The 22,275-nt window shown below is 38.4% G+C and overlaps 2 protein-coding genes and 1 non-coding gene across 3 annotated transcripts; 1 reads left to right on the top strand and 2 right to left on the bottom strand.

Annotated features, from left to right (window-relative positions):
• Positions 1-15: 15 nt before the first annotated feature.
• Positions 16-4,941, top strand: LOC108601936 (glutamate receptor ionotropic, kainate 2). The gene is made up of 13 exons (XM_017989917.1): positions 16-116; positions 312-458; positions 514-576; positions 1,120-1,329; positions 1,770-1,981; positions 2,044-2,202; positions 2,268-2,426; positions 2,487-2,767; positions 3,280-3,469; positions 3,538-3,899; positions 3,955-4,385; positions 4,443-4,699; positions 4,751-4,941. Exons 1-13 carry the CDS (start codon positions 35-37, stop codon positions 4,937-4,939), a joined length of 2,742 nt encoding a protein of 913 aa, XP_017845406.1. The 5' UTR covers positions 16-34; the 3' UTR covers positions 4,940-4,941.
• Positions 4,942-5,049: 108 nt separating this feature from the next.
• LOC117135063 lies at positions 5,050-5,188 on the bottom strand. The gene has a single exon (XR_004458969.1). It is a non-coding gene; the product is annotated as a U4 spliceosomal RNA (small nuclear RNA).
• A 15,387-nt stretch (positions 5,189-20,575) lies between these two features.
• On the bottom strand, positions 20,576-21,847 carry LOC108601038 (coiled-coil domain-containing protein 34). The gene has a single exon (XM_017988924.1). It carries the CDS (start codon positions 21,712-21,714, stop codon positions 20,614-20,616), a length of 1,101 nt encoding a protein of 366 aa, XP_017844413.1. The 5' UTR covers positions 21,715-21,847; the 3' UTR covers positions 20,576-20,613.
• Positions 21,848-22,275: the final 428 nt, after the last annotated feature.

The following is a 22,275-nucleotide window of genomic DNA, read 5'->3' as shown; positions in this document are numbered from 1 at the left end:
TTCCGAAAGAAGCTTTTAATAAATAAGTTAAGTTATGTCTACGCTACAGTTTTTACTTTTGAGCTGCTTGCTTTGCTCAAGCGGCGCTAATGAGGCTGGACTGGTGGTTAAGATTGGTAAATTCACAGAATAATAATAATTAATATATTATATTTGATAGTAAAAAAGTTGCTATAGAATTTGTTTTTATTATTATTATTTGTTTGCATTTTAAATAGTTCAGTGCAATAAATAACAATCTAAATATTTGTGACAGTTTATTGCTTTATTGGCAGCAGCTACATTAATTTCATATCCTTAATCCTTAATAGGCGCCATTTTCTTTGATACGGAAATGAAATTAGCTGAAGCCTTCGACATGGCAGTGGAGGAAATAAATTTGCAAAGCACAGAACTCAATTTGGAGCCCGTCAAACACTTTGTAACAATCGATGATAGCATTTTGCTGCAGGATATAAGTAAGTAAGCAAATAAATAAATTATTATTATTTAAATAATTTTTGCTTTGCACAGCTTGCGACTTGATTGGAAATGGTGTTGCCGCTATTTTGGGACCAAGTTCAAAGGCAAGCAGCGGTAAGTTGGCATCGACTAAATATTGAAATTATTTTTAAACAATAACAGCGTCATTAAATAATGTCTGCATATATTATAAGCAACAAGCTAATAGCTAATGCTGCTGCTCTGTCTAGACATTAGATCACATGCTGCAAACAAGCGAGAGAGCCAAAGAGAGAGGGAGAGAGCGCGCGCTCGTTTAGTTGCTCAATCAACCTCGTTAATGATTTCTCAAATAGTTAGCCCCGCACATGTTTCACATCAAATTGGCCAAGCAAACATACCCAAATATATATACACTTTTGCAGTAAATAAATGACAAGCCCCAAAATCTCATGCACTAAGTATATAGCCGCCATATGGTCGGAGCACTTGCAACTAAAATTTTATTACTTTTTTTTTTGGCATCGCGCCCAACTGAGCGTTGGAGCATAATTTTTGTTGTTTTGCTTTGCTCGGCACTTTTCTTGTTTGCTTTGCTAGTTCGCCAAGTCATTCTAAACAAAAATATACTAATCCTACTCTCTCTCTCTCTCTCTCTCTCTCTGTCTCTTTCCCTAGATATTGTTGAAGTGTTGTGCAATATGACGGGCATACCACATCTGCAATTCGATTGGCATCCACAGCCAAGTGCAAGGGATCGCTATAATCACAAGTTGACTGTCAATGTGGCGCCATCGGAGCTGGTATTATCCATGGCATTATACGATATATTGCGTAGCAAGGCCTTTGACTGGAAATCGTTCACTATAGTGTATGAAAAGGATTCGCGTAAGTTAGTCGAACTGCAATTGGCATTTAGCCTAACTTAAATCAACTAGTATAAAATCACTTGTTGTATTAGAAAATTCTAGCTAAATGCTTAAGCTTTCAATGTAATTAAGAAAATCTGTAGCTCGATATGTGTCAAAGATTAAAGAGCTGTTGGTTTTTTAGCATCGTTTTCAATAGTTTGGGAAGTAATTTAAAATTTTAAATACTTATTTTAGACTCTCTTAAAGAAAGTATGGAAATTATTATTTTCTTCTTATTAATAAGTGAATTAATTTCTGCTTAATTTCCCTTAGGGCTTCTAATGTGATTTATATTGAAACGATATTCCAAATTAGATTAAAGCACTTACAATTTCTGCAGTGATTCGTCAAATGTATTTTAAGCTAATTTCTGCTGAATTTGTTTATTAGTACTCTATTCAATATTCACTCTTCTAGATCTCGCACGTCTCCAGCACATTCTTGCTTGGAAGCAACTGCATAAGACTGGCATAAAGCTGCAAGAGTTTGAACGTGGCGATGACTATCGCGTGCTCTGGAAACGCATTAACAATGGGCGTGAAAAGTTTGTGCTCTTGGACTGTCCCACAGATATATTAACCGATGTGATCAATGCTTCCATATCATTCAATATGACAGGCTCCTTCAATGTAAGCAGCTTAATAGCTTTAATTCAATTGATTTCTAATATTTATACGCATTGCTTTGACAGCATTTATTTATAAACAATCTGGACGCGCACATAAGCGGCATCGAACGCTTCTATTCGCGTGAGTTTACCGTCGCCATTGCCGCAGTCAGAATACGCACCTATATGCCATTGCCCGTGCATGATGAGATCGATGTGTTTCATAGCGAAACGGAAGAGCGGGTTAGCCATTGATGCTTGCCAAATGCAATTAATAGTATTTGACATTTCATGTTATTTTTTGGCAGTTCGTTTCATTGGCCTCGCAGCTCATCTATGATGCCATTGTGCTGCTCTTTAACGCATTGCAGCAGCTGAATCAGCAGCCGGGTTTCTATACGCCGCAATTCAGTTGCGGACGCGGCTTCTGGCAGCCCGGACCGCATCTAGTGCAGCAGATGAAGCAGGTAGGCTAACAGAATAGCAAAATGTTGGCTCTAAGGCTAATTAGTTATTGTTTTGCATAGATTACAGCCAAGCAGGTGAGGCCGCCTTATAAGACGCAGCGCTTGCAAATTACACCGGATGGTCAGCGCGAGGACTTCAATCTGGAAATCTATAATCCGCTGATAGATTTGGTTACACATATTTGGAATAAAGACTATCAGCTGGTGAGCTTTGACAAGATCAAGGAGAATTCTACGCAAGCTTTGAAGCAGCGACGTCTGGAGCTTAAGGAGGATTTCTCGCAGAAGCCTGTGCGCTATACTGTGGCCACACGTGTGGGCAAGCCCTACTTTAGTTGGCGGTAAGTAATAAATAAATGCCTAAAATTTAAATTAGTTAGTCACTTGATATAAATTAAAGCTGTAACTGTTGTTAAATATCTAATTAGCGCTGTTGTTCGAGTTCATGGACTTGAAGTTTGAAGTACACAATTCTTTTATCTCCTGTAGTTTACATAAATTTAAAATCAGTTTATTGAACTAAAAGCTTGTTAATTATTAATTGACAGCTTTCAATAACAAGTTGATTCTTAGAATTTATAAAACTGAAAATGTATTGATTATTATTCAATTAACAGCGATAAGTTGATTCTTGGAAGCTTTGTGCCCACTCAGCTAGATTTTGTATATATTAATGCTATTGTATTTTCGTTTCTCATTTAAATGAAAATTGTAAGCACTCAAATCCTATTAATTATTATTTAATTGTCAGCTTTCAGTTAACAAGTTAGTTCTTGGAAATTTTGTAGCTAAGTTTAAGTCCTAATCTTTGCTAATTTCACACACATGTAACTGACTGATGATTATCACTTAGCAAGGAACCCGAGGGCCAGCACTTTGAGGGCAATGAACGCTTTGAGGGCTATGCGGTGGACTTGATGTACGACCTGGCCAAGATATGTAAATTCGATTTTGTATTTGAGCCAGTGAGGGATAATAAATATGGCAGCTATGATGCGGCCAGCGATGAGTGGGACGGCATAATTAGGCAGCTAATTGATAATGTAAGTAATATAAGCAATTCCACAAGCAATTGAAATAAACCATATGTATATCTGAACTGTGTACATAGAATGCACAGATTGGCATTTGCGATTTGACCATAACGCAGGCTCGTCGCTCCGTCGTGGACTTTACGGTGCCGTTTATGCAGCTGGGAATTAGCATTTTGGCGTATAAGGAGCCACCACCAGCTGCGGATGCGTATGCGTTTCTGCGTCCCTATGGCATGGACGTTTGGCTTTACGTTATGGTTGCCATGTTAATTACCGCAATGGTGCTCATACTGGCTGGACGCATGGATCCATACGAATGGGAGCAGCCCGTATTGAATGAGCGCAATGAACAGGAGCGCGAGAACACTTGGCACTTGCATAATACCATGTGGCTGGTCATGGGCTCGATATTGAATCAAGGCTGCGATCTGTTGCCCAGGTGAGCAGCAACTAAACTTCATTTTTTATTAGCTAATTATGTTTGCTTGCTTTAGAGGCTTATCAATGCGTCTGCTCATTGCCTTTTGGTGGATCTTTGCGCTGCTTATATCGCAAACTTATATTGCCAACTTGGCTGCCTTTATTACCTCCTCGAAGATTACCAACAGCATCAACTCGCTGCACGATCTGGTGGATCAGAATAAAGTGCAGTTTGGCACTATACGCGGTGGCGCTACCTCGTTGTATTTCTCCGAGTCCAATGATACGGATAATCGCAGAGCCTGGAACAAAATGTTAACTGTTAAGCCAGATGCATTTACCAAAAACAATGAAGAGGGCGTGGATCGCGTTAAGCTCAGTCGTGGCAGCTACGCTTTTCTAATGGAAACCACCAGCTTGCAGTATTACGTTAAACGTAACTGCGAACTAACGCAGCTGGGCGAAAGTTTCGGCGAGAAGCATTACGGCATAGCAGTGCCATTCAGTGAGTATGCCAAGTGCAGAACTGAGTGTTGAGTTAAGTGAGTTGCTCTATTTGCAGATGCTCACTTTCGTTCCAACCTAAGCGTGGGCATTTTAAAGCTAAGCGAAAAGGGCGTGCTGTATAATCTACGCAACAAATGGTTTAATTCCAACATAACCTGTGATAATGCCGGACCCGCCAACGATGCCGATCAGTTCGATATGGATGCACTGGGCGGACTTTTTGTGCTGCTTATTGTGGGCGTGCTGGTGTCCATTTTAATTGGCATCATTGAGTTTATTTGGCATGCGCATTGCATTGCACTCAAGCAACAGGCAAGTCTGCCTAAAATTCAATCTAAAGCTTTAACTAACTATCTATTATAGATAAGGCCCATGCTGGCTTTGAAGGGTGAGTTCAACTTTCTTGTGCGCTTCTGGCTCAGGCGCAAGCCACTGCAAACATATCGTGTGAGTCGAGATTCCACCTCCACGGGCTACTCATCGCTTGAGCAGGTGTCCAGCAGTTCGACGGTAAAGAAGAGGCGGAAAAAATCGAAAAAAAGCAGCGAGTAAACAAAGCACTGAAACGTCCTTAAACATTCACTCAACTTAGCATTTGTTTTAGTTCTTAATAATTAAACTATATATTTTTTTTAGTGTATTTGGTATTTATTTTATATGCAGCTCTTGCGAGCCTTAAAAAATTGCCGCAAAGTGAGCTCAGCTCACTAAGTAGCGGGTTATTGGTTAAAGTTTTCAACTAGCAATAATTGCAACTCGGTTGAAGCCTCATTGTTAGCAATATTGCCACTGCACAAGGTTGAGTGTTGGCTTGCTAAAATTATCTGCAGTTTGCTATATAAACTTAAGGCTAAACCATTTGGGAATTTTTATGTTATGCCCAGTTTCAGGTTTTAAGCGTGCAGCATCCCCTAGACTATTGAATTTTTATGAGCTAACAAGCAATTCGAGCTTTGCAGTCCGAACCCGTTTGCCCGCATTTAACTCTGGCTGACCGGCCAGCTCACAAAAAAAGGGTTCAAAAGTCTGTACAGTGCGTAGCAGATATTTGGATTATGCCCAGTTAAGCGGCTTGCCAAAGAGTGCGGCCAAATTGTAAGCTGCTTTAAGGTCACAGCACTCGGCAATTTGTCTTAAGCCAAACGGCCGGCCAACTTGCAAATTGGCCAAGTGTTTGGTAATTCAAATGCGCGTTTTATGCTGCGGGTCATAAACAGCGCAAATAAGGGTTAATTATAACAGTTAAGGCAGCTTGCCAAATTTATTTGCCATTGTCTTAGCGTGGAATGTTAATTCGCCATTTACACCTTGGCAATGTTATTGTGGCACAAATAAAAAATGCTGCGTCAAAACTAACAAGCCAAAACAAGCTTATTAGCCCTTGTCAAAGGCATCCCTCAAACACACACACACACACACGCATACAAAAGTTTTACCCTAAACGGATGTTGCCAATATCAACAACCAACAAAAAAAAGGAAAACGACAAACAAACTCAAACACACAACTTCCACTCCTGGTGCCATAAAAACAGACGCAGTCGATTGCCTCATCGTTGAAGCGGAAACAATTGACTCGATTACAGGGGCAGTGGCAAACAAAAGCGGATGACAGCAACAAAAATAAGAAAAATAGCAGAGACGTGCTCAAGTCGAATTTTGATTGCACTTAAACAATAAAAATTATGTGTAATTTATAAGCTGAAATTAGTTTTGTTATTCAATTATGAGAAATATTTTATGAGCATAATTGCTAATTTAATTTCCTGAACTTAAACTATTAGTTCGACATTTTATACAATTAAACTATGAGACTTAACATATAGTATGAAAATATTATCAGAATTAACTCAAGCTCAATGCACACACTAAGTAAGCTACAATCTGCATATCCTTTGCATATATCCTTAAGCCTAGAGTATACAAAAAGCAGCTCAAAGATATAAAAACATTGTTGCTAGCTGAAAGTGTCGACGACGCGTGTGAAAAAATTTGCGACTGATTTCCGGGTTTGTTTTAGGCGCTTCGCTTATTTGGTGTTTGATTGTTGTTTGTTTTCATTCGTTTTGCTGTCTATTTGCTTACAAAGTTTATTTGTTGGTTTAATCTTGTTTGCTCGCTTTTTATTGCTGCATATGTTTGTTTAGATTGATTTTGCTGTTGCATTTGTTTTTGATTGCTTGACCACATTGTGAAATTTGTGTGTGGCTGAAAAAAAAAATGGAATATGCAACTGAACCGCAAATTGTTTTATTGTTTTATGTATGCATAAAAATGTAATTATTTTATTTTGTGGCATTTGCATTTTATTAAGTGACTGCTAATGCGGCTAAAAATAAAGCAAAATGATTTGTGTTAAAAATGCATAAATTAAATAAATGTTGTGCGAATTTTGAAACAAACAAGCAGGCTTAGCACACTGAGTAGCTACCCGGGGGCATATGCAACTTGAAACCTGCAGCGGCAGACAAGGCCACAATGCATTTTAAACAACAAGTTGGACGTCTCTTGGACTTGTTCCCTCTCGACTGTCGACTCTCGCAAACGCAACAACAGCTCGTTGTATCTAGTAAAGGGGCGTAGTGGGTGTGGCAATATGTTTGCTTGTATTTTCGTTCGTGTGTGCGCCCACAGCGTAGGCACCCGTTGGAAAATCAGCCAGCTAACCAGCAGAAAACAAGCAGGCAAATAAAAACAAAGCCCACTGAGTATCGAGCAGAGAGCAAGCATCAGGCACAAATTCAATATGGCGCCCATAGAGGAAGTGCCACAGACGCAACCAGTGTGCATGCGTATGTGTGCGTGCGTGTGTGTGTTAGCTTTCATTGAACCAACAGCTTGTGGCGTCAATTTGTGGACATTATTGTTTCATGGCTGCAGCATAGGCCGTCTCATTCGGCCACAATCACTGCCAAACATTTTTGGCTAACATATGTGCTTAGCGATTTGATTTGGCTTACGGTTTGTGCGATCTAACTTTTGATTTTCGCGTTAAAAATTGCACCGGCCCAATTAAAAGCAAATGCAGTTTTTATTGATTGCAGTTAAGCATTTGAGCATAAACGGATTTCAGAGCATTTGCAGCATAAATTTAAGGCAAAAGTGAGGCTCAGCAACATGTTAACTAATTGTTTAACTAACTCATACTTCAGCTCTTTGTAGAAGAGCTTGAGTCAATAAAATTATATAGAATATGACTTAAAAAATAACTTAATTGTAGATTTGAGTAATAGATTGTATTGAGATCGTGTTAATCTTTGAGAAAAAATTATAATAGGCAGAAAAAAATAAAGAATTGTGTACTAGTGTTAATATTTTTTCACTAGGTTATAGCTCAGATCTTAGGTACTATTTATATAATTAAAGTTTTGCTGCTACAAAAAAATATCTAATATCGCTACAAATATATATGTTTAGTATAAGCATTTACAAAAAATTTTAAGTATGAAATATATAATAAATAAATCTGTAAATTTTTTTTTCTGTCATAATATCAATACTCTTATTTTTTGCATTTCAAGTCGAGTTGTTATCATTTACAGACGAAACCTTCCTGTCAATTGTTTGCTACTCGATCGACCGATATCATCTTCAACCATAAATCAACAAAAATGTTAACAGTTTCAGCATAAAGTGTTTGGCAACTGGCATGGCATAGAGACATTTTGCTATGCAAATTGCCGAGCTGTGCACTGTTGACATTCACAAACGCATTAATTGAATTCAATTTACAGCATTACAGCGCAGACAGACAGAGAGACAGACAGTCAGATAGAGATAGAGAGTGAGATTGTCTGCTGTGGCATTTGGGGCCAGAGCATTGGCTGTAAAGTTGATTTGATTTTCAAGTCAATGTCAACTGCGGTTGTGTGTGTCTGTGTGTGTGTTGTTGGCCCAACCTTGCTGCTGTTTTTAGTAAAGCTAAAAGTAGAAAGTACATACTCTATATATATATTCCCCTGGCTGGTTAACTGAGACCGCAGCTAGTTACACAAACTGGCACTTGTGAATGCCAGTTGCTCTATATATATTTACTTGCCCTAGGGCATTAACAGTTGGCTACAATTTTCAATTTCTATGACAATTTATTGCATTTGCAATTTCTGTTTTAAGAATTTATAATTGATTTGTAATTTGTAAATTGTTTAGCTTGACAGCTTAAATAAACAATTTAAATGTCAGAGGGCGCAGTGATTGATTGTAGAACAATTTTAAATTTTAATTATATACATTTAAATATACATATGCTTAGTTTATTTAAATTGTCAGCTGCAGAGCTGCGCGTACGTTGTGCTCAGCTCAAGCTGTTGAGCGCTTCTGAAGTGACTCTCTATAAATTGTATAGTAAATTGAAAGGAAATTTTATTGAGCCAAGGGAAATTTTTATGGCCATGTGGTGAATTTTATTTCAAATAAAGCACAAAGGCGCTGCTTACAAAGCAAAGCATTAAATAATTTAAATTATAAAATATAAAAATAATGTTATCATTTTATGCATAAATTTGGCTGCTGCTATGCTTTAAAATAAATGTTTTATATCACGTGCACATAATTGCAATGCACATAAAATAAACATAATGTTTTGCAATTGCTAAGGCAACGCGGCGTATGCGCATTATTGTCAAAGACTAAAAAGTATGAGTAGCAGTAGAAAAATCGCATTGAACTGCAAATCGAATGCGTGACACAGCTGCGTTGATTCCCAAAAGTTATACAAATTTCCAAATTTGTTTTTATACTTACAAATCAGCCATAACAATCAAACTTACACGCACGAACACGCACACACACACACACACAGACACAGATATACAGACAGAGATACACAAACACGAAGTAACGAAGCGCCCAAGACGCTGCCGCCAATGCGAAGACATTGAAAATTGGAAAATAAACGCCTACCAGGACATGCGATAGGCTGTTGCTGCTAAATAATAAATAAATACGCGACGCTTAGCAGACGCGCACACACACAAACACAGTCGTATTTATATAGCTTATATAATGCGCTGCGCAGTTTGTAAACCAAATGTTAACAAATTGTGGTTATTACGAATACAATTATATGTTTGCATTAACTATATTATAAATATATAAGCAAGTTCGGTTTTTAGCTGTGGGGGGCAAACTTGGCGGCTGCGCATATTTTCTTATTACTTTTTTTTAATACACATATAACATTCTTATGCTTTGCCACCTTATCTTTCAATTGGTGCGCGTGTTGAGTTATTAGAAATTCACCACAGCGAACTGAGGCAAGTGGTTGGCTTAATTAGCGGTTGCTTCAAATTGTTATTTACCTCAAATATTGAATAGAAAAAATGTAGCGAATCTATATAAAAAAAATTCAGCATGTTTTCTCAAGTAGCAGATTAATTAATCTAGCTTATGTTCCAGATTTGCCTGTAAAGCAATCTGCCGCCTACTTTGAAAACATTTAAAAATATACATGAGAAATATTTTCAAGAAAATAGATATATAAGTAGATTGTCATAATAATAATATTTATATATGAGAATATGTAGTATTAGTAATAAAAGTATTGTGTTGTTAATATAAGAAAGAAATAATTATATTATTATTGCTTAGATTTGAATATCTAGCTAAAGTGTTAATCAATTTACACCTGCGTATTCATGAACAAGTATTCTTAGGCACTGACAGCCACTTCACATACGGCTAATTACCGCATTCCATATATATATATAATAACTGAGGATTGAGTATGCAGCAGAGGCTATGGCTAAGTTTACTGCCCCATGGGCTGGCAACAGTCACAGGCTCGTCATGCATTTGTGGCGTTGCAAGTTGCCATTATGCTGGCATCTATGATTAACATGGCTATAATAGTCAATAAGTGCATGCTTTTGACTTTGCCTGCATACGTTTCAAAGTCATTAGAGGGCACACACACACATAGCAACAAATGCAGTCTAACAACCCTCGAGTGGCGCGCTGGTCATTATGCGGTTGGTTATTTGCAACATTTCGTGGCTCAAGTGCTTATTTGTGTGCGCCATGCGCCTTTAACTATGCCAGCAGTTTCAATATTTTCAGTTTATTCGTTTTTTTGTGCTGTTGCTGTTTGTTTTGTGCGGTTTTTCATTAGAAGCACTTATAGATCGCATAGTATGCAGTTATTTGTTATTTACCTTTTGGCAAATTGCTTACTTGAGTCAGCTCGCTCGCCAGCTTTCAATCAGCCTAATGACAGTCGTCGACAGTTGTCTCAATTTGCTTTTTAATTAAAAGAAAATAGCCAAAAAGTAGACACACTTGACAAAAACTACTCACACCAGCAACCAGAAGCAGCAGCAGCAGCAGCAGCAGCAGCAGCAGCAACAGCAGCAGCAGCACTCGAACTGAAAGATAAACAGAGCATAATAATAATAATAAACAAGTTGCCACTTCATTCTTTGAATGCTCCAACGATGATGGCGACGCTGATAGCAACAAGCACAATACTCGAATAGCTACTTAGTGGCAATATCAAAATCCAGCATGAAAGCTATAGAGACAGTTGTCCAAAAGATAAATATCAACAATAACAAACTATTGCAGCCAAAGCAGCTAGAAGAGAGTATAAGCTAATCGTTAAAGTTAGTCAGTGCGCATAGCTAACTTGCTTAAAGTTTTGCCAAATGCAATACATGGCGTATACGTAATTTGAATATTGCTTTTATACTGCAGTACAAAAAATTTAAAGATCATAAATTATATATATTAAAATATATAAAGTAAAGTACTGCAGAGCATTCAAACTGTTGCTTACAAACTGCTAGCGGTTTAGCTAACTTGTATTTTTATTTTTGGTTTTGTTTTAATATTTTGAAAGTCGAATAATTTCATATTTTTTGCGCTAGCACATTTATTTGTTTAGCTGCTTGGTTGGCTCGATGTAATCTAGCAAATGTAGTCCCGCCGACTCTGCTTACTCGAGCTAATGACACTTTATGTGGCTGGAAGGCTGAAGTGGCTCAACGGGCAGTGGCACGACGGCTGCAGCTTCAGCTTCAAGCGCCTTGTGGTGTCTGTGAAATGTGCTTTATGCACTTTGCGGGTGGCAGCAATGAGCAGGGGGCAGAGCAGAGCGATGAAAGCGACTGAAAGTCGTAAGCTCCAAAGGGCGTTAAGCAATCCAAGTGGCTAAAGCGCAGTCGAGGGTTTTTCACATGGTCTATATATATATGTATGTGTGTGTGCATTTGTGTGTGTGTAGTGCCTACTTGGTCAAGTGATTTAGTTTGTGATTATATGGAGTGCTGCTGGGCTGCTTCAGTTATATGTCGCTCGCTCAATTGGCATGTCCTGTGCGGTAGTTTTGCGGCCTCTCTAGTGCTTAAAGCTGCGAAAATCTTAAATAGCAATGCAAATTGCTGGCAGATTTGTAATGCAATTAATTACGTATAAAGTAGGCGTGGCCGTCTTAACGATTTTAAACGCTTCCGCCGCACAATTGAGCTTGAAAATAAATTAAAAAATTTACTAAGCCATTTGTTGTTGTCTGTTGCACATAAAACTTGACTCAACTATCCTTCCCAGTTACTTACACTTGTGTCTTGACTGTCTTGTCTGTGGGTAATAAACAAAAAAATTTACGCGCTGCTAACATGCAACTTGTGGCGCTTGTGGCAACATGAGTCAAGGTTCCCACAGACGCAAGCAATTTGCAATGTGCATAAAACTTACAGCTGGCAGTTCCAAAGAACTCGTTACCCCACCCCTTGCCACACATGTGCGGCACTTGCAGCAATTCGTTGTTATTGTTTTGAGTGTAGCAACTTTGTAATTGAAATCAAAGTGTGTAAGCTGAGCGCAAAATCAAACCTAATGTTGCACACATGAACACTTTGCAACGGCCTTAGCTACTGTACTACTTGCCACAACTAGCTGCGCCACAGGAGCTGTTCATCTATATTGCAAGCAGCAAGCAGCTCCATATACTTCTCACATTTATTTTGATTAAAGCTTGGACACAATTAAACAATCAGCAATTGGTAACGGCTTGAGTGTTGGTTTCTGTGTGTGTGTGTGTTGAGTTTTTGTAAAGTGCTGCAAGTGTTTATTGGTTTGGTTTACATTTCACTTGATTGAGTTTTGTGTATACCCTTTGATATGCTCTTTCTCTCTATGTGTGTGTGTGTGTGTGTGTGAATTGATAAAGTTTCGTTGAAAGTTTGGCAAGCGAGAACAAAAGCCCATACAAATGTGTTCAAATGGTACAAATGCCAGCCTATTGTTCAGTTATATATTGCACAAATTCCTGACTAGCAATATGCCAAGAGTTCGACAGTAATATAATTCATTATAGCGCTATTGAAACTAGCATGTCATGTTTCATCAAATATGAACATCAAAGGCAACAATATGCAATTGTCTTATACAGCGAGCAGTTCTAATTGAGTAATGCTTGGTGTTAGGGTTAATTAAAAGTTTAAATTCACCCGTTTGATTTTTAATATACTCGAATTTCATGCAATAAAAGTTAGCTTAAGATTTTTTCATTTTAACAATTGTTTCGTTGAAAATTGGCTCAAGACTTTATTTAGAATAAGCTTTGAGTTCGATATCGATATCTTTGTTGAGGAAATAATTATATTATTTAAAATGTTTGACAAAATTTGCATTAGTTGCTCTCATAGCTGTACTCAATATTTAAATTCTAATATCAATTCTAATTACTGCATAGCTCCGATTTATATAATGCTAATGAGCTGTGGCTATTGTATATTTATCTATGCCTAGTCTATAACCAATCTCTGGTAGAACTCTCAGCGGCATATAAATTGATAAATTACAAAATTATTAATTAAAGCTTGAAAACTGCTTTGATGACCTCTGGCGCAAATTATGTCACAATATTAAGATATTCATAATTTGTACAAAACTATAAATCTCAGCAAATGTATGTATATGTGTGTGTGTGTGCAACTGTATGTGAGGGTGTGCTTAAGTTCATGTCATTTGTCATATTTGAATTTTACACTTCCTTCCGGTGCTGCCGCTGCAATTGCAATTTGCACAGTGGGCTATCAACAGAGAGAGAGAGAGAGCAGCCGCCTCGTTGCCACTAATCACTTGCCTAAGCTTGAGCCGCAGCCGTTATAATTAACCAAGTTGCCAAGCTGCTTGGAGCTGAGCAAAGCGCACCCAAAACCTCTCAACTCAAACTTCTTGCATGACAAATGTCTTCAATTGCAGTTCCTGTGTATCTGCGGCCAGCATCTCGACTGCTTTGTAGTTCGCATATATATACATATATATATGCATGCATAAGATACAAAATGGCCAACGAGCTGTATGCAAATGCAGCCCACAACTAGCTTCTGATTCTTGCTGCGCTCAGAGGCGACCTCAGATAAATTCCTGTGATTATATTTTGCTCAATTGCACGTGCCTGCATCAGTGTGTGTGTGTGTGTGTGTGTGTGTGCGTCTGTTGGCAAATTGATTTGAGATTTATCATTAAGATGATTTTCATGCATTTTGAATTTTGCTACGCAAATTACGTTCAAATAAATTATAGATTTTGTAATGAATATTAAATTAATTAAGCTGGGCACAAGGTCTCAGCTGTTGGCTATGATATGCTTGAAATGCAATTTGAATTGCTGATTAACTCAGCAGGCAGGTGAAAGTTTAATAAATAAATAATTGCAACTGCAAGGTTTTAGTTTTTTATAAACTAAGCTGAGCTGTTAAATTGTTAAAAGCGCGAATTAAGCGCCAAAGCAGCCGCAAGCTCTTAATTGAGATGCCATCGTAGCTGCTGAGCTATTTTAGCCAGCAAATTCAAACGAAATGACCACGTTTCGTGTTGCCCATTGGCCGTTGGTTTGCTTTGAACACACATTGTGGTTTCACACACAGACGTACGTGGCAAGCGAACGAGCGGACAAACAGTCAAACACATTGTAGTGTAGTGTGCCGGGGCGCGCCTAAAAGCTGGCAACAGAGAAGTCAAAACAAACATACACAGATTACAAGGCAAGCAATGCGCCAACAAAGCGCAAAAAGTCAAACCTGCCACACACTCTGGCTGGCCATAAAAAGTGACTACACACGAACTCGATACAGCTCTAAAAACAATTTGACATTTGACCAGCAACAAGAATGAAAAAAAATGAAGCCAACACTGCTGCTCCTCATGTTGACCATAAAAAATTAGTGGGCAAACGTCCACTGACGTTATCAGCAAACGCCATCAATGGACGCGCTGACAAGCTGACAAAACTGACGGACGCTGTCAACGCCCCAACACACACACACACACACACACACACGCAAGTCAAGTGCAGAGCGCCTAAAAGTTGGCAGCAAAATCAAATGAATGCCCGCCGCCAACTCGTAATGCAAAGCGATAATAATACGTGACTCGTCTGCACACTGCTTAACACTTAAAGCCAGCTCACCACTCACTACTCACTGCTTTTAAATATAGCTGCAAAAAAAAATATATAAGAATGCTCTGGCTGTGAACTCTATACGAGTTGAAAGCCGAGAGTAGATTCTTTTTTTTGCTGTAGCGTTTACAAATTGATGTGAATTTCTTCACATGTTCAGAGCAACAGCTATGCAACATATACACGCACAACTCACACACACACACACATGCAAGTAAACTAACCAAAAACGCCATTCATCATCATTGGCAGCTGAATATTTTATTTAGCTTCAGTTTCGTTTTTTTTTTTATTGTTGGTTTTTGTTTGGCAAGAGATACAAGACATGCTAAGCGGGCAAAATGGGATAAAAGATACATTTTGTATGCTACTATTAGTGCAACATATTTGTTGTGCATGTGTGTGTGTGTGTGTAAAAATAAGTTTACAAGTTACAGCCTTAGGCTATTTTGGCTGGTTCAACTTTTCGGCCAGTCTAGCTAACAAATTTCTGCACAGTGGGCAAAGCAATGAAATAAAAGCAACAATTTTATATGGCTAAAGTAAATATATAAACTATTTTAAATATTTGAAGTATTGCACACATTTGCACTTTGTGCAAAATTAATTTTGTCTCAGCTTAAGCTTTATTTACAAATTATAGAAACATAAGTCAGTCAAGTATTAGTTACTTTAATTACACTGCTCTAATATTTAACTCTATGTAGCAGCTGAATTAAGTGTTTATACAATTTTAAAGGTTTACTTACATATTTTATTTTTATTGCCTTTATATAAAATATTTACTTATAATTTCTAAATTTGATTGATTTCTTGCGTCGCCTTTTTAAAATAAATGAATGCAGCTGCAGCTATTACAAATAATTGTTGCACCACTGTGCAAAGCCAGTCGGGCAAGACTTATGCGGCATAGTAATGCAAAGAGCACAAGAGTTTTGTGTGTGTAAAAATATTGCCAAAGTGAAAAAAGGAAGCATAGAAAAGTTTTTTCACATATGATTTATTTATTTGATTTGTAGCCGTAGCCCATGGATGTAGATGGATATATATACACGTGTATCGCTATATGGCAATCTAGATATGTTACGCCCCAGCAATAACTTAGTGCTGATGCATGTAAGCAGCTCAGCCTGAATTGTTGTTCGTTATCTTTAGCCCGTGTGTGTGTGTGTGTGTTGTGTAAGTTTATTAGTGATTAGTTTTGAGTTTGGTCTGCTGTATTGAGTGACTGATTGATTGATTGATAAGGCGCTTACCTGTGTGCATGCCTGGCCAGAAATTCAATTAGGCAATGGCATTAGAGCCAGCCACGCAACAAATGCCAAAGCGCTGTCATTAAATAATGTTTCAATATAAAAGCTCTGCGGCGGCCCCAAGACACAAGCTGCGCAGCATTTCATAACATTTACAACTTATTTAAAGTCATGACACTCTACAAAACACACAGCGCGCCGAGCAGAGCAAACAAAAAAGCTGACAAATTCTATTTCCGCTCAAGTCACGCACCGGGAAACAAGTCACTGAGCTGGCGACCCAGTTGCCAGTGAGAGAGTCGCTGGTGAGAGAGAGAGAGAGGGAGAGTGGCAGAGTTGCAAACATTTATGCGAATTGTCTTTTGTGCGCTTCATTTCGCATAAACAAATCTCAGGCGTTGTATATTTATACCGGAAACGTGCAAATAACGCCCCAGGGACTAGGCAAAGTAGAGTTCTCAACGTGCGCTGTTGCTTTCTATTGTGTGTTGTGTTGTGTTGTGGCCGCCGTCGTCGCCGCCACATCCACCTGCGTCACACACACACACACACACTAAGGCACATTTAAACAGATTTTTTTGTTTTTGGTTTATTCTGCGTTTTTTTTTTTTTGTTTCATTTCTGTTTTGCATCATCAACTAACTACGTAGTGAAAAAATTTACTTGACGTTTCCGTTGCAGTAAAAACACATGCTCAAAATACACTAGACTAGGTGAAACTTATTTCAAAAGTCGCATTTTAAATGCTCTTAGATAAATATAAGCAATAGAGCAACAAATTCAGATTATTAAAAAATGTTAGCCTGAAAGAAAGATTTAAGTTACTTATTTATTTAATGCTGGATTCATAAAGCTAATTATTTAATATAATGTTTGTTAAAAAGGAGAAAATAAATGTATTTTTTATTATATTTTCATTGCTCGGAATATTTTTCATTAAATTGTCTTACTTGCTATCAAACTTGGAGCTTGTAACTCCTACAAAGCGCTATGAGCAAATTTTGTGCTGGTTGGAGGCTCTACGGTTCTTACTAAAAATAAATTGTATAATAACAATATTAATAAAACTTATAAATTGTTGTAAAGACTTTGAAAAAAGCTTTAGCGCAGTGAATTGATACTTTTGACAATTTTGTGACTATTTTGTATATGCATGCTTAACCTATAGATATATCTATTGTTATTTAAAACAACAAAACAGCTTTATGTTAGTACCGAGAGCGTTACCAATTGCATCTAATAGTTAGTTGACTCCATAGCGCAATAAAACTTTTTTTTTATATTCTACTTTTAGGCTAGCTTTGTTATTGCAATTGTGCGCATATACGAGTGTATGTGTGTCTCTCTGTGTGTGTCTGTGTGTTTGTTTGTTGGCTCTCTGTGGTTTGTTGGCTTTGCTTTTGTGAGCGCCTATTGTCAAATTGAATTGTAATAGACACGTTTTTTGCCAGAAGAGCTTACGTGTGTGTGTGTGTGGGTTTGTGTGTTTATTTGTTTGTTTCTCTGCCTGACACTTTATATTTACAGCAGCGCAGCTCGGCACTTGCTCGACCAGTTGCCCAAACCTCGCATGTGGTGCTGTCCTTGGTGCTTTCTAGTCAGTTCCATATAGCCGAGGAGCTTAATTTTATGCATACAAAAACGTATGCGGCATCTACAATTCGCGCGCATAAAAAAATGTTTATTGCATACATTTAGGCAGTAGCTACAATCCTGGGGCGCGGCTTGAGAGTGTCTGCCTGGGGCCTGAGCCTGAGCCTTGGCAAATATACATATTTGCATTTTCTTATTTAAATGTCGACTTTTAAATGACGACAAATTGTTTTGACGTTGTGTCGCTTTTTGATTTAAAAAAAAAAACAGCAACAACAACAACAGCACAAGTTGCAAGGACTGTGTCTAAAAGGTGTGCCTAGCTGTGTTTTGTGTGGGTGTGTGTGTTTGTTGCATGAATATGACAAGTGGAAAATTGTTTTGTTATGCTTAAAGGCTTAAAAGCTTGCTGGCTTTGTCTCTCTCTCTCTAGCTACGCATATGAAATAAAATAAATATAGCTCAACACATTTACGATATGTTTGGCTAAATTGCAGAAACTTGTGCGTTGCAGCAATAATAAAAGTTTATAGAGCTAACTGCTGTAATATTTTGGGAAAATTGTATTGTTCAATTGAACTGCAGTCCAGAATGCCAAGCGATGCTCTAATTACCAGGCCTGTGTTATGCCAATTAAAATCGTTGGAAATATTCCAAAAACATCGTTAAAGCAGTAAACAACATTGTCACTTAATTTAATCACATTTATAAAAACCACTAATTGACTTTTGAACGTTAATGCTCGAGCGCCATTGAAACACACACACACACACACGCATACATGCATAGACAGTTACGTGCACACACTTTACCAGTCAAATTATTGCACATAGCATGGGATCTATCTATGAAAAGCAGCAACAGCAACAGCAGCAACAATAATTGGTATTTTTGATATGCATAAAATTTTTGCCCAGACCATAATCTGCCAGCGCTCTATAAATAAGTAGGATAGTATGCATGTGTGTGTGTGTTCGTGTGTGTGTTTGCATGAGGCTAATTAAATTATTATTTGCCACAAAATGGCGGCTCATGGCTGGCATAAACTAAAGCTTATGTATATATGTATGCTAAAGTTGTGCGCATTATTGTTTATACATCTGCCGCATATTGCATAATTTTTGACTAATATTTGGCTAATGCTTGTGTCATTGCCACAAAATTTGCTGCAGCTGTTGCAGCAACCTGCCAATATATTGCATTTTGATTAAACTAATTTCGCATTTTTTAATAAGCTTACTTCAAGGCAAACGTTGCAATCTGTTTTGCTAATTGGCTGCTAATTAGTGCACAAAATATTTTTACTCACAACTGTAAGCGACACTTGAATCTTGGCCAATTTATTTTGATTTTAGTTAGTGAAGCATGCTAAACAAATTGGATTTGTGCTGTCATTGATGTCAACGCTAATTGCCACTAGAAATTGCTTGCCACATAGGCTTAGGTGCAACATTTTTGTAAGCAGCAAGAGCGAGATAGTGTAATTATTTATTTACAAAATAATATAATAACTAAAGTAAGGCAGCTTAAGCTTAAATAAATATTTTGCTAACTTATATAGCAATAAATTTGCAGCCTTTTCGAAATATTATAGCGCAACTTCATGCACATCATGTCGCAAACATTCACAATTTAGTATTGCACTTATTTTATTTTTCAGATTGCACATTTCGCTTGCATGTGTGTGAGTGTGTCCTGTGTGTTTTTAGCATTCACACGCTATCAGTTTTCAATGAATTTTTCAGGATTTTTTTGCACCCACGTCAAGCACTCGAAGCATGGCTGGCCGCTTATTCATCACAACTTTGCTGTGTAAACATGACTGCGAACACAGAGACAGAGAAAGAGACAAGGAGAGGGTGACAGAGAGAGAGAGAGAGGCCGTCTTTGTTGTTTGCGTCTCGCATTCATGCGGCGCACACTTCTGCAATTGCCAATCAATGTTTGTGCATAAATATTTTTTTCTCTTATTTTGCGCACTCTTGGGCTCTATTTGTTTACTTTTTGTATTTTCAATAAATCTGTCCAAGCACGTCATGCCGCTCAATTGCAGTGGATTAAATTATTAAAAACAAAAAGGAACAATAAAAATAAAAAATAAAGCGCGCTCAGCTTGCGAGCCGCAGCTTCAAAGAGCAAAAATCTCTGATACTTTAATTTAATTAACATTTTAATTGGCTGCATTTTGTGTGTTATGTCCTTCAACAGCAGAGTGACAAATATTATTATAAATAATACATTTAATTACATTAAATATGCATTGACAATCGAGCTTATTAATGCATTTGCCGCTGAGCAGTGAGCAGTCAATGCCTTCAACTTAATTTCCATGTTAGCTGATGCGCAATGTTGGCCAAAAATATATAAAAAAGCTCCCACAAACTGTTGGCCAAGCAAGCTAAGCGTAGCACAAATAAAATTTTGTAGCTGCACGCCATTTTCATATTAAATAACTTTGTATATATTTCCTGTATATTTTTTTTTTTTTACCTTTTTTGCCGACAGGTGAACAAGTTCACAGCGCTGTAGCTTTAAGTGTTAGGGTAGCTTTAATTTGCAGCTGCAGCAATTTAAGAAAATTAGTTTCTAGAAATTACAACACTCAACAGTTGGACACATGAGCTGCTGTGGGCTAGTGGCTGCTGCTAAGCTGTCCCCCAGATCAGATGTTAAGCTGTAAAATGGAGTTAGGACTGCAAATGTTTTGATAAACAGTAGAGAAGATAACAGAGCCGCATAGATGAGTTTAAGGTTTATCAACAAGCCATAGACTAAGTTACAATTAGGTGAATGGAATGAAATGAATTAAAATACATTACAATTCAATACAATGCAAAAAACCTGAGCTAAATGAAAATGTTTAAATTGAAATTTTGCAATCTGTATGCTCAACTAAATTTAATGCAACACTTTAGTAGATAAAGAAAAGTTCAGCGTCAAGTTATTTAAAATGAAATTTAATCTGTAAGCTTTGAGTATTTATTTGATTCTGCTGTTGTTCTCGCTGACATGGACCCACTGTGCAGGATTCACGTAGATTTGTGACACTGTGCCGCGCAACGTTGCCATGCCCTGGTTAAGCGGCACAGGTTTGGGGCGTTGCGCCACGCCCTTTATCCAATGCTGCCACGCCAGCTCCGCCTGTTGCTTGCGCTGCATTTGCGCCTGTTGCTTCCGCCTCGCTTCGCGCTGCTCCCGCTGACGTTGTCGCTCGATTTGATCGATTTTCTTCAACTCCCAGTCACGTAGCTGCCGCAGCGATTGCTCGCTCAGCTGGCTGGCATTGATTTTCGCGTCAGTCTGATGTTGCTTGCTGACTGCGTTGGCGTATTGCTGCGATTTGCGTTCGCACCATTCGCGCACACGCTGCTCGTTCAGCTGTTGACGCAGTGCCTCCTGCTGTTGCTGCTGTTGGCGCTTGGAACGCGCCGCCTGCTGTTTGTATTGGCATTGCCGTTTTTTTGCCGACAGCCAATTGTCATACGCCTCGTTGGACTGACGCAGTAGCTTAAGCTGCACGCTCTGCGGCTCGGCATGCAGCGAATTGTTAACAGAGCCCAGCTCCAGCTCTGGGACTTCATAGGATTGTGTATCGTATGGCTGTTGCGGTTCCTCGTACTCTTGCTCCTCCCAGCTGCACATGGATGTAGTGGAGCCCTTCTCTCTGACCACTTCTTCTTCATCCGCTGAGGCATAGCCATTCACCTCCGATGTCGAGCTGTTGTCACTGCTTGGCTCCTGCGGTGGCGACATGCAAAGCGTCAGCGACTCCGTCTCCGTTGATCGGCGCGAGCCACAGCGCAGTGTGGACATCTCCGTGTCGGCAAGCGAATGCACTTCTTGTATTGATCCGGAGTCGCCCACATAGCGCACCGTGCCCGGACTATGCACGCTCGACTCCCCGCTGCGACGCCTGGTATACGTTCTGATATAAGTGCACAGGGATTCCGCATCTGCGCCAGCTCCAGCTGCTTGTCTATCCGCAGCACTTGGGTTCGTCTTCAGCTTGGAGCAGCTGCCATTGTAGACCTCGCAGTCCACAAATTTGCCACCCTTGTTCCAGCGACCCAGAAATGCCATTGTAAGTGTTTAAGGGGTGGGGTTGAGTTAACGATTTCTGTAGTGCGCAAGTTTTTGGAAAAACTCAAATAAAAATGTGAAACTGTAAGGCAAACTAAAACAGTCTCTGTGTGTGCATACAACAACTTAATGAATAAATATGGCAACTTTATTTAATTTCATATTTTACAAGTTGACAGCAAATTACAAGTTGACTTTATGATATTCATTTGCTTAAGTAGCTAAGTAAAAGGAATTTATTAAAAATGTGTTTCCACATCAAATGCTGATCGTCGCCATCTTTTGCTCTCTTCAGCTTGCGCTGCTTCCAGCTGATATGCAGTCTTTCTCTTTCTTACGCACGATAAATGTTACCCAGTGCTGCCAGTTTAGCAATTAAGCTGCTATTTCTTGCAACTTTCAACTCTAGCTACTTATTTAAAAAGAAGCTATTTTGTTTTTCGTTTGTATTTTTACTTGTTTTATACCTATTTGAAACTGATTGCATAAATTTATTAATCGTAATTTGTGCTTTCAATTTTAAAAAGATATAAAACTTGATTTAACTCAGAGGTTCTTTTT

The sequence above is a fragment of the Drosophila busckii genome, chromosome 2L, assembly GCF_011750605.1.
Source record: "Drosophila busckii strain San Diego stock center, stock number 13000-0081.31 chromosome 2L, ASM1175060v1, whole genome shotgun sequence".
Lineage (NCBI taxonomy): Eukaryota > Metazoa > Arthropoda > Insecta > Diptera > Drosophilidae > Drosophila > Drosophila busckii.
The sequence above is the reverse complement of the archived record's forward strand: the minus strand, read 5'-3'. Positions and strand labels throughout refer to the sequence as shown.

Excerpts from the sequence above, each read along its gene's own strand:
- LOC108601936 (XM_017989917.1), top strand. The coding sequence starts at position 35 with ATGTCTACGCTACAGTTTTTACTTTTGAGCTGCTTGCTTTGCTCAAGC. Across the intron at positions 459-513 it reads CATTTTGCTGCAGGATATAA|CTTGCGACTTGATTGGAAAT; the intron begins GTAAGTAAGCAA and ends TGCTTTGCACAG. Across the intron at positions 2,768-3,279 it reads AAGCCCTACTTTAGTTGGCG|CAAGGAACCCGAGGGCCAGC; the intron begins GTAAGTAATAAA and ends ATTATCACTTAG.
- LOC108601038 (XM_017988924.1), bottom strand. The coding sequence starts at position 21,714 with ATGGCATTTCTGGGTCGCTGGAACAAGGGTGGCAAATTTGTGGACTGC.